The sequence below is a fragment of the Ptychodera flava genome, chromosome 1 (genome assembly GCF_041260155.1).
Source record: "Ptychodera flava strain L36383 chromosome 1, AS_Pfla_20210202, whole genome shotgun sequence".
Classification (NCBI taxonomy): domain Eukaryota; kingdom Metazoa; phylum Hemichordata; class Enteropneusta; family Ptychoderidae; genus Ptychodera; species Ptychodera flava.
In genome coordinates this window covers 54774786-54787851 of record NC_091928.1, presented here as the reverse complement: position 1 = coordinate 54787851, position 13066 = coordinate 54774786, and the positions used below count along the sequence as shown (strand labels likewise).

General features: G+C 36.8%; 1 protein-coding gene and 1 long non-coding RNA gene across 2 annotated transcripts in view; one reads left to right on the top strand and one right to left on the bottom strand.

The window, feature by feature from the left end:
* Positions 1 to 7817, bottom strand: part of LOC139141637 (uncharacterized) — a 67420-nt gene extending 59603 nt beyond the window's left edge. The window contains exons 1-2 of the long non-coding RNA XR_011554213.1: positions 7684 to 7817; positions 6557 to 7060 (exon numbers count right to left, since the gene is read on the bottom strand). This is a non-coding gene — a long non-coding RNA (uncharacterized lncRNA). The remainder of the gene's footprint in view (positions 1 to 6556; positions 7061 to 7683) is intronic.
* LOC139141270 (uncharacterized) overlaps positions 1 to 8683 on the top strand; it is a 31345-nt gene extending 22662 nt beyond the window's left edge. Inside the window, exon 13 of the mRNA XM_070710899.1 lies at positions 6254 to 8683. Within this exon, the coding sequence (XP_070567000.1) occupies positions 6254 to 7068 (815 nt within the window). The 3' untranslated portion in view covers positions 7069 to 8683. The remainder of the gene's footprint in view (positions 1 to 6253) is intronic.
* The last annotated feature ends 4383 nt before the right edge of the window (positions 8684 to 13066 follow it).

The following is a 13066-nucleotide window of genomic DNA, read 5'->3' as shown; positions in this document are numbered from 1 at the left end:
AATATTCAACATGTAAACAATGACAATACATTTTGTAAAAAAAAGCACAATCATACCGTGTCGCTCATATTTGATCATAATTGGTACATACCAGTATGGGTACCAAAGATCAACAATAAGTGTTGTTTCTATCTGTTAAGTGCAGGAAAATTCTGCGTTGATGTTATGACAGTGATTTCTGCACAGTACAACCAGAAAAACAACAAGAAATATTTAAACCTGAAAAACAAGAATGACAAAAGTAAATAAGATTTGAAACGTTAGGTACTGGGCAGATCGTCCATGTAGCCGACACGAACACGAAGTGTCTGTTAGCGGCTACCAAAAACTATGAAAAATAGTAAAGAATGAGCTACAAAATCACTATAAGTTTTAAGTTGAAGGTAGAATAAATAAGTCTGTGCCTTTGTAAAAAATACTAAAAAAATAGTAGAAAGTGAAGAACCAGCTGAAAGTTAGTTGAGGAGACCTTGGCCGCATATCATTTGCATCTCATTGTCGGCTACATGGACTGTGTGCCAGGTACTGGAGGTCAACTTTAGCAACATGCATAGCAGAGAATGTTTCAACACAGGTAGTCCCTCTCAGTTTGAGCAGGTCTGTTAATATGTAACAGTTCATAAGCAATGACAGGAAATGACTCTTGAGGTCAGTGGAGTTGCCTGTTCCAGTCATTGGCATGCCACCACTCCTGCACATTTGCAGGATTTCCCAGTTTTCTGACCTCATTTGCATATTTTTGACATTTGAACAATGCCACATCTCAACCCCTGCATCTACATGTACACCAAATACTGATATGGTAGCTTTGGCGGTATGGAAGCCTTTGCATGTGACGGACATACCGGTACATCTGCACATATACATTCAGACATACAGATGCCACCGACTCACCATATAAGCTCTTTTTGGTATTTATATACATACCAAATATGAGCTAAAATCAGCTACCAGTTTGCCAGAGATTGAAGACCAAGAATATAAAGGAATGGAAAATCTGTGACATTCTTGTATCATTTGCAAAATCTTACATTTCTGTAAACAATATTAGAGGACCATCAGTCAGAGGTATTCACTATTTGTTTGCAAGGACAATATATCAATCATGAAAACTAAGTTCAGAATAAGTCAAAATCCTTATATTCAGATTGCCATTACAATGATGAAAAGATCCTTTTAATCCTAAGCTTTACAAGAATATGAAGATAATGATGGTAGTGTTTGGCAACAGTGGAAAATATTGAAAAAAATAAGATTACTGTGACCAATTCCGGTTTGAGATGACACTGTTTTAAATTCATCACAACATGCAGGAGATAAATATCCCATTGTGTGTATACACACAATGGGATACGGATAGTTTTCAATCGGATTCGAACCCACAACATACGGCATCAGTCGCCTAGCTGAGAGGCCTGAGACAGAACCAGTCGGCTAAATCTCCACTCCAAAAAGAGTGGTTCAATAGCCGGCTAAGTTGTTATATTTATCTCCTGCATGCTATATCATTAACATCTGATGAAAATATAATTTGAATTTTTCTTACCGGTTCATAAAATGATTCAGCTATTCCACTACTACCCAGCTTCAAATAGGCCATCTGATGACATCATATTGCTTGAAACTGTTGAGTAACAGGAAAAAATGGAATTATTGATAGAAAATGTTGGTGTTGAAATTTTGACAAACAGTTATCTGCTGAAATAAATCATTTCAAGGTAACTGGCAATACTGGTACCAGTAGGTATTACTCCTGTTGGAGTTCAAAACAGCAAATACAACTGTCATTCAAATGGAAGGAATTTCCATTGGACTGTAGAAATATGAATTTATTTATTGTTCAACAATATGCATTATTAATGCAAGACATTTTCTATGATTACTGGTCAAAGGTATATGGATCAATTTGTTGATAGCAGTTACATGCACATTATGTGTTATCTGGAAATATTCTAAAATGCTGTACCAACACTTTACAAATACTGAATACTTTGTAACCTTCAACAAGTGTATTGCAATGTGAACTTTGATAAATATTTTAGCAGTAGGAAACAACCAGCTGCAAAATGAGTACACAATATACAGAAATAAGCGACCTGACAGTTGATGTACAGTGTTATGTAGAATAATTGATCTTCAAATACAAAATTGCAGATTTCATCTTACGGCATTTTCAACATATCACATAAAGATAACATCACACTAGGCTGAGCCCACAAGCTTGCACAGCTATGTAATTTCAATAAAGTGACAGTTCACTGTTTATAGTAGATGGGTTTTGGATAAAGATATTTTAAGATATCCCTCTTCATCACAGGTGTTGATACCCTTGTAGTTTGTGCCATGGTGCTGGCGGTGACAGGGGTGGTGATTCTTGACACGAAGCAACTACCAGTGCACATGGAGCGCACACATGGCTTATGCCATCAAACAGTGTGATCTCTTTAATCCCAAACAAAAAACCTGGTATATGGATGCTTTTTGATTTATTATTTTTTAAAGGTAACTTAGTCATTTTATAACTTTATTGCCTGCAAATCTTGCTCAAAACAAAACCTATCAAAGCTGGGCCATAACATTTGATGACACGATCACAAGAATCATGGGATTGCAATGGCAACTGCACCATGCCGTCAAGAATTTTAAGCTTATCATGCTGTACTTACACAAGCATGTCAATGAAATGCTTGTGGCCGCCTCAGGCAGTCTGCTGCATAGGCTAGGAATCTGTATACTAAATTTCAAAGCTTTCAGACACGCAGTTTTGATGACAACAATTTTTGACCAAAAATGACAAAAATTACCTGAAAAGTACAAATTTGTATATTTCTGAACAATTTCAACAAATTTTAAATAGATTATCCCAAAGGACCTAATTCTCAAATATCAAAGCTGTCTGACCAGCAGGTTTTAGAAGATATTTTGACCAAAAATGACAAAATTTCCATTAAAGATACCAATTTGCATAGTTCATCACAATTTGAACAAATCTAAATGAGGTTATCGCTAGGGAACTGTATACTAAATGTTAAAGTTGTTGGACTTGCCATTAAGGACAAGAAGATTTTTGCCCCAAAATAGCAAAATTAGTCTCAACAATACAAATTGCATATTCAGTCACACTTTGAATAAATCTGATTTAGGTCATCCCTAGGGACCTATACTCCAAATATTAAAGGAATCTGACTGGCTGTTATAAAGAAGAACCTTGGAAAGGAAAAAGTTGCCAGACAGACGACGGATGCCAGATGCCACAACATACCTGTTAGATAAGCTCCGTGTCACTGACAGTGGAGCTATCAATGCTAGTAACATTTTGAAATGACAGAATTTATAATCTAAGAGGATTGTTTTTGATACTTGCACAGCATAATTGCAAAGTATATCTTTAATAACAGTCTTAGAAATGTATTTTGTTATTACCTGTAACCATAAATCAATTTCCTGATGAAACAATGTACTTGCTGATAAACGTGTATTATATTTCACTGAGACTTAACCGATGAAGAATATCAGAGCAAATAAGAATTTTTGAACCAATATCTTCTAAAGTGCTGCTATGGCAACACACATTTTTCCTGATTAAATCATTCTGAGCTTGTCACTAAATGTTTACTATGGTGACATTGATATGAATAAGTAATTAATAGAACACAAAAACTTTGTGGTGTTACAAACTTTTGGGAATTAACTTTTACAAGGACAGGCCATTTTTAAGTTGTCATGGTGAAAGGCATTAAAAGTAATCTAACATCAAGTATAGATAAATTATGTATTTTGCCACAAGATTTACTTTTTCATTCAATTTAATTCGTATTCGTAACTGTTCTCAGTTTCAAAATATAGCAATTACTATGGGTATTATTTTTTATATCTATCCCCTCTTCAGATAGCTATGACCTTTGACCTTTCAGGGTATTGGCCAAAGAATATTCTAATACAATGAACTAATTTTGCAAAAGGTATTGTCATGGCAACATGAAGTTCCCTGAATCAAACATGACAATATCTTATTGGCAAAAAAGTGCAGCGATATGAGTTTATTTTGGAAAACCATGGTAATTACCAGTAATATTATTTTTAAATTTATAATTATGAGATAGAGATTTGACTTGAAAAGTTAGTAGTATAATAGTAAAAACATCATTTTTTTCACCAAAATGGTATTTTACCATCATCTTTCATTGGTAGAGTCTGCAATTTGGATTGTGGAACAATGGTCTTGCTTTATCCTAAATGAATTTGAAAGAATTTTTGATGTAGACGGACGAATAGAGCAGATATATACAAATGAAAATTTTTGAACAAAATCTGCAAATGTGTTGCTATGGCAACATGGCATTTACTAAAATAACCATATTTGAGTATGTTTAGGATACAATAATACTTGTATTGCAAGCGTTATCTATAAGAAACATTTATGTGCTGAGTTAAAACATTTGGAAAGCTCTTTTTATGACAAAAACTTGTATTCATTGTGTTACCATGGTAATAGGGCATTAACCCCTTGACTACCAAGGCATATGTATTCCTATATACCAGGCCCCTTATGTAAATATTGATAAAATCTGGGGTGTGGTCACTGCATGAACACTGCTTAGAGTAAAAATTAAGTAAGTACCAATAAACCATATATTTTCTGAATCAGCATGAAATTTCCCACTTTTTCATACATAAGTTTTGTATTTCCAGGTCACGTGACTGATCACATGACACATCATGTGACCAGAGTTGGCAAAGAATATGAATTTTTGAAGCATCAGGACGTGTTTTGAATCCATAAAATGACCCAAATTTGAATACAGTTGCAATTTCCATGACGTTGTCTTTACATATATGTAATAATAACTACCCTTTACTTTATTTATAGATGTACCTATTTAAGATTTTTCTCACAAAAGGCAGAGTAAATGAACCACAAACATCAGCATCTGATATGATTCTGTATTTAAAAATCAACACATTTTATATTTGTAAACACCTGCTTTATGTCTTCCTTGCAGAAACATGCATCTAAAATGGATATGATTTATTAAAAAATAATTCACAATATTTAAAAATACATTTTAGGGAACAACATATCACATGAACAAACACATGACCAGTCATGTGACCAGTCATATTGATAATATGGCTGCTATAAAATTTCACTGGCTTATAGTAAAAAATTGTATTTTCTCTCGTTTCATTCACGAATATTGCTGTTAATAGAACATATTTACATATAAATCATTTGTTTTCAATAAATAAACATTTCATTTCATTAAAAAAAAAACCATAAACATCTTCACGATCGTCTGTACTTCTGAAAACTGTAAACAATCAGCGCGACGCTTCTGTGATCAACCTGACCTTTCAGGGTCGAGGTCATGGGTCACGATATTTGCTTCCGGATTTTGGCCATACTCGAACGTACGGGGGCGCAATCACATTCAGGCCAGATCGGAATACATCAATCTTAGTCGCGCTGCGTGCCGACGCCGAAATTACGGGATTTTTAGTGACAAAAACGAAGTTAATACGCCTATTTAACTGTGCCGGATATATCCGGCACTCAAGGTATATGGTAATTCAATATGGCGCCGGATATATCCGGCGCCATAGGTAGTCAAGGGGTTAAAACTAAAACACAATGATAATAAATACATCAATGAGCTTGGCTATATATTAAACATGACAGTTCAATTTAATTTGTGACAATATTTGTTCATATTTTTCAAGGAATTTGAATTACTCTACAGTCAGATTGTCACCACATATCTGTTGCTGATTCTGTTTATCTTGCTTTGACCTTTGACCTTTCAGGACAAAAAACAAGATCAGGGTACGATTTTTTAACCAAAATTTATAAAAAGTGTTGCTATGGCAGTATGATTGTCATGAAATCAAGTACACCAGACAAAGTCCCCTTCATTACAATAAAATAATAATAATAAAATATGGTCAATAAACTACACATTAAAATCTGTGTTGTTGCAGAATAACCATGGTTTTCAATGAAATTTGGAAATGCCTATCTTTCACAAAACAGGCAATTATTATGTTGTCATGGTAAAGTAATATAAAAATGTATGAATTGATGAAAATAATTCAACAAAAATGTTTGTATGAATGATTGACTTTGTTTTAATTTAATGTGAATCAAAATCTACTTTCAGCTTCAGGATATATCTATCAGTTCTAGTGCAGGCTTTTGTTATTCCTTCTCTCTATTTCAATTCTAATTATCCTGTTTTGACCTTTGACCTTTCAGGACATTGGTCAAGAAGAACTCTGAAGGGTCATCAAGGACACAAATTCAAATATGTGAGAGGTCTGGCATTCCACAACAATAAACTTTTGGTGTGTGACAGAGACAACAATATTGTACACATACTGAACAAAGATTACACTTGTGAAAAGGAGTTGGGCAGTTTCAGTGGTCAGTTTGCCAAGCCATTCCAGCCAAAGTCCATAGCTGTCTCTCAGGACAACCTCTACTTCATCCTTGATGACAGTAATGTGCAAATTGTTGTTTGTAATCAAAATAATAAAGTTATCAGAATAATTACCCTACCTACAAACTCAGATCCCTGGTGCATAGCTCTTGTGAAGGGGTTTGTTATTGTCACAGAGGTCAACGGTCATCGTGTCCTGAAGTACAGCCAGACTGGACAGTACATTGCAGAGTGTCTTGGTGGTCAACAAGATGATAGGCAGACACCATTCAACAACCCCTACTTTGTCGCTGTCAACAGTAAGGATGTCATCATGGTGTCTGACTGTGGGAATCACTGCATCAAGTGTTTTGATGCTCAGTTCAATTTCCTGTACCAATACGGTCACTGCGGTCACGGTGATAGTCAGCTGTACTGGCCACACAGCATTGCCGTTGATGGCGCTGATCATGTTTATGTTTGTGATTACTTCAATAATAGGATTTCGATTTGGAGTGAAGATAGAACTTGTATAGATCATCTTTTCCATCGTCAAGTGAGTCTGCCCTGGTACATTGCAGTGACCGCCGACGGTGATAGAATTGCTGTTAGAGGATATCCCATTGATGAAATCCATGTATTTTCTAAGTAGACAGAAACACCAAGATGATGTGTAAATGTCTAAATTTCATCAAAATATTGAAATTTGTTCAAAAGTTTTGACGCGCTAATTTTAATCGTCACTCAAGCGTGACGAAACGATCGGCCTGCACTGTTTACATCACCTTCCAAACTAATAATCGGTTATTTCTCGCATTTAGAACCGATATTCTGGGCCCAAAATATTCAAAGCTGTTGTCGCTACTTCTCTAGAGTTTGAACATGATGAAATACAATAATTTCAGACACATATTCAGTGAAAAAATCGAGGAACTTTGACAAGAAGTGTATGACAATCGACGGTGATTTGTCAACATCACAACACATGAGTCATGTCAACAAATCAATATGGGGCTTACTTTCTGCATTTCCAAACAGAATTTTGAACTGAAATATTTAACATAGCTGTCACTTCATGTCTTCGATACAAATATACCAAAAGTGAGTTGTTTTGGAGAATTTGTACTGAAATATTTGAGTTATTTTGTCAAGAGGTGTGTTCTGCAATTCAAGCTTACTGATTACAGAACTGATCCCATCACATCTCAACTCGTAGAGAATGGCGAATCAACGGTTGTGTGTGCAAAATAATGTTTTAAAAAATTACCTGCATATCCTCTGTTATCTCTGTTATGTATGGTTTCAAGTTTTCCTATCAATGAACCAAAATTATGCCAAAATAAGTCATTCTATCAAACGTCCCTACGGACGCGATGTTGACCTGACGCCATCACGATGAACTATGACACAGAGCTTGTGTAGAGGGCGCCATCACACAGCTGCAGGCAGATGACATTTCTCAGCTTCTGGAGTGAAAAAAGCAGACTCAACATGAATGCGCTGTAAAGACGATTTAACGTCAGCTTTCCATGGTTGTTTAATTCATATGTTGACATTTGTTTTCGTCACAAGAACATTTTTACAGTATCATTTTTGTTCAATGTTCAATAACCTGCAGCTGGAAACCATACTGGAGGGACCGGATACGTTAACTTTAACCGACAGTTCCTGTCGTCAACGCGGGTCGTCAACTCAAACGGACAAATTTAGGCAGATCGTCCATGTAGCCGACACGAACACGAAGTGTGTGTTACCGGCTACCAAAAACTATGAAAAATAGTAAAGAATGAGCTACAAAATCACTATCAGTTTTGGGTTGCAGGTAGAATTAGTCTGTGCCTTTGTAAAAAATACTAAAAAAATAGTAGAAAGTGAAGAACCAGCTGAAAGTTAGTTGAGGAGACCTTGACCGCATATCATTTGCATCTCTGGCTACATGGACTGTGTGCCCAAATTGACTCTTGTTTTCTGTGGCATGACATCGAGAGTGTCTGTCTGAACCTTATATTTTCCCGACTGCTTTTTGTGATTAAAAGGAGAATCGTAAAATTTGGTAAATGCACATGACAGTTCTAAATCCACGCAAAATTGTTCACGGGTAGGGTACCCTGCTCAGAGTGAACGTAAGCTTATTTCATATTCAGTGTTAAATTTAGTTTTCCCATGGACATGTCATGTGGAAATTACTTTTGAGACATCATCACATGGGGGTAAGTATCTCAGGTGTATAATTTTCATTCGAGACAAATAAACCAAGATCATTCTAATTTTCAATTTTATCCAAATCTCAAGTCTTTGTTTGCTAGACTTCGCGTACTGGACTCGGAGTACCAGTAGTTGCGTGTTACTAGTAGGCCTATGACCTGGCCTTTTTCGGAGTGTCTATTGACACTCGGGTGTCAATAGCCAGAAGCTGCCCTATATGGCTATTGACACCCCTCGACCCGCGACCCTACTCGAATACCTCCAGAACCGAGCTAAGCTACGTTGTTCATTTCTTCAGACAAGTTGATGCCCACTTTTTTGCTGTCATGGGTACAGCTTTTATGGGGTAAAGTAACTGTGTAATGTTGTAGAATCATATCGACAGCTCGGGGTCAATAATTTTTATCCGCGGGCGAAGCTTGTCGAACAACATTTGACCCGAGTTGCGGAACCTTTGAACAACATGCGGACATACAAGGCACCGACAAGGACCGACAATAGACCGACAAGGACCGACAAGTAACCGACAAGTTGAATTAAAACCATTCTTTTTCGATGTTTTGGTTTCAAAATGTCATTTTCTACTATTCTGGTATAATATAAACGCAATTGACAACGGCATTGAAGAAGGAGAACGAAATATCGGCCGACAAGTAAATCGCGTATTAAAGGAGGTCTTTTGGCCTTACTATTAAGGACCGACATGTGACCGACAAGTTGAATTTAAACCATTCTTTTTCGATGTTTTGGTTTTAAAATGTCATTTTCTACTATTTTGGTGAATATTTACTCAAGTGACCGAACTGAATTGACGAAACTGAACGAACTATTGGCCGACAAGTAAATCGCGTATTGAAGCAGGTCTATTGGCCATACTAATAAGGACCGACAAGTGATCGATAAGGTGGATAATTATCATTCTTTTTCGATGTTTGGGCTTCAAAATGTCATTTTCTACTATTTTGGTGAATATTAACACAATCGACTGAACAGAACGAATAAACTGTACGAAATATTGGCCGACAATGAAATCGTATATATCTTGAAGTTGTGACGTGTGATTAAAAACATACATACGATCATATTGAAAGTAAAGTGTCTTTTGATGACATTGAAAGAATTTTGACCAAAATGAGGGTGTCAGGCAAGATGTGTTTAAGCCCCAATTTTAGTTGCAGTACTAGTGTACATCAATAAATTCAAGAAGCTGCTTAATGAATCACTGCTTGGGGTATACTTTAATTCAGAACTCATAAGTGGCCTGTTTTTTGCTGATAATGTAGTCCTTATGGCACCAAATGAAAAACAAATGAAGTCTATGTTATGAATTGCTAATAAGTATTGTAAACTATAGAAAATATCAATTAATGAAGAGAAGTCTAATATTTTAATAGTAAATGAGAAAGTTGAAAAATACAAAAAAATACAAAAAATGGACGATTGGTGAAGTTAAAAATAAATAATCATCGGTGATAAGTATCTAGGCTAATGGATGTCACATAATCTCTCTCACCATACTCATTTTATGGAGATAAGATCAAAATTTGACAGTTTGTTTCCTCCCATGAAAACAATCTTTGGAAATCATGCAAACATTAAAGGAACTGATTATGATTTGACATTATGGAATGATTTTTTTTTATCATATTATACGTCAGAGCAAAAATATGCGGGAAAAATGTTGATAAAGTCCTCAAAGAATGCAACGACTAGTGGGTAAATTCATCCTAAAAGCATGCAGCTATACATCAAATGAAGCAATTCTTGGTGACCTTGGTTTGCACTACTATGAGAAGTAGACTTGATATCATGAAACTTAAATACTGTAGATTATTGTTCATGGCCATTGGTGTAGACCTATATGTTGTTCAGAATAACTAAGCTGAGTTTGGTTGAATTTGGAGGCCGACTGGCGAAAATACGGGAGGGGTGTCAATAGCCAAATAGAGTGTCGGTTGGCTATTGACACCCATTAGTATAGGCCGCCTGCAGTAGCACTATGGGACCGCAAAATGATGGCGAAAGAAGCTATTTCGAAGGAGAATTTTTTTGGATTTCTATTGAGAGTATATGTTGTTTAGAATAACTAAGCTTAGTTTGGTTGAATTTGGAGGCCGACTGGCGAAATAAACGAGAGGGTGTCAATAGCCAAATAGAGGGCCGGTTGGCTATTGACACCCATTGGTAGAGGCCGCCTGCAGTAGCACTATGGGACCGCAAAATGCTGACCAAAGAAGCTTTTTCGAAGAAAGTTTTTTGGATTTCTATTGAGAATAGGCCTATATGTTGTTTAGAATAACTAAGCTAAGTTTGGTTGAATTTGGAGGCCGACTGGCGAAATAAACGGGAGGGGTGTCAATAGCCAAATAGAGGGCCGGTTGGCTATTGACACCCATTAGTATAGGCCGCCTGCAGTAGCACTATGGGACCGCAAAATGACGACGAAAGAAGCTTTTTTGAAGGAATGTTTTTGGATTTCTATTGAGAATATATGTTGTTCAGAATAACTAAGCTAAGTTTGGTTGAATTTGGAGGCCGACTGGCGAAATAAACGAGAGGGTGTCAATAGCCAAATAGAGGGCCGGTTGGCTATTGACACCCATTGGTATAGGCCGCCTGCAGTAGCACTATGGGACCGCAAAATGCTGACCAAAGAAGCTTTTTCGAAGAAAGTTTTTTGGATTTCTATTGAGAATAGGCCTATATGTTGTTTAGAATAACTAAGCTAAGTTTGGTTGAATTTGGAGGCCGACTGGCGAAAAAACGGGAGGGGTGTCAATAGCCAAATAGAGTGCCGGTTGGCTATTGACACCCATTAGTATAGGCCGCCTGCAGTAGCACTATGGTACCGCAAAATGACGACGAAAGAAGCCTTTTCGAAGGATTTTTTTTGGATTTCTATTAAGAATATATGTTGTTCAGAATAACTAAGCTGAGTTTGGTTGAATTTGGAGGCCGACTGGCGAAAAAACGGGAGGGGTGTCAATAGCCAAATAGAGTGCCGGTTGGCTATTGACACCCATTGGTATAGGCCGCCTGCAGTAGCACTATGGTACCGCAAAATGACGACGAAAGAAACTTTTTCGAAGGAATTTTTTTGGATTTCTATTGAGAGTATATGTTGTTTAGAATAACTAAGCTGAGTTTGGTTGAATTTGGAGGCTGACTGGCGAAAAAACGGGAGGGGTGTCAATAGCCAAATAGAGGGCCGGTTGGCTATTGACACCCGGGTGTCAATAGCCAGGAGAAGCTCTATATGGCTATTGACACCCGGGTGTCAATAGACTCGGCCACCCTTTTTTTACCTGCCGACCCTAAACTTTTAGAACTACCTAAACATGGAAGTAAAAAAACCCAAAAAAACCGTAAAATTACGCGTTCGTTACTTGGCATTTGTTTTTTGCTTGAACGAGGATGTCTTTTATGTTTTTATTATTTTACATGTACCGGTATGGTACAGTTTTCTGGAAATGTTGTGGCCAGTGTTTGACCGCCCTGAACCCCTGAAAAATGCATATTTAAAAATAAAAATACCTTGGAAAAAATCCCTGCCGACCTACCTAGCTACCCTATTTTGAAAACCAAGTTATCGGAACAGCACAATTTATTTTATTTATCTTGCCCCTAGGCATGTTAGGTATATCATCTGTTTCTAGCACAATGGGTACATCTTGCCACAATGTGGAGGGACTGTGATCTAGAGTGCGAGTTGGCCCAACATGCAGAGAACGCACGGTTCACCGGCGCGCGTTATTAGACACAACCTTCTACTGGGATGAGAGGGAAATGATGCGCAGCTGGGGAATACAGTGACCAAAGTTAAAATAAATTTTCAGATTTTTTGTTTTGATTGTGGTTTTGTACTTTTGACAAAAAGGCCCGACGATTAAATAAATCAGAATCAAAATCAGCCGTGCCAAAAGCTCGGGACAAGATCTTCCACTGTCTGGTGTCCAAACACTTCTGAGGTTCGAAGGCTTTTTTCCAGTCTTGCAAGGTTGTAGTAAAGTTCAGCAAAGATATTCTCATTGGCTTTAGTGGCAGATAGACAGCGACAATAGCTTTTACGTATCAAATTGCGTTTGAAGGGCGAAATATAGAGATACATTTACAGTCAACATGACCGGAGCTTCTGCAGATTCTGGACTAAAATGTATAGCGCCCTCAATGTTGAATTCTTTCAACTGCTTTCGTTCATTCATTAGATCCCACAGAAACTTCAGCGCTTGACTTTTTGATTCAGTTTAAATCCATGACACCAAGATACGAAGATATATTTCTCAGCACAAACGAAAAATAAAGTGGTAAAGATTGTGAAATTAAATAAATAGGAAATGTTAATAATGATTTAACAACGCTATAATCGAGAACTTTGCAGTAATTTATCATGAATATCTTTGAATATTTTACCATCTGCATTGTATTTTTTATGCCACATCTCTCAT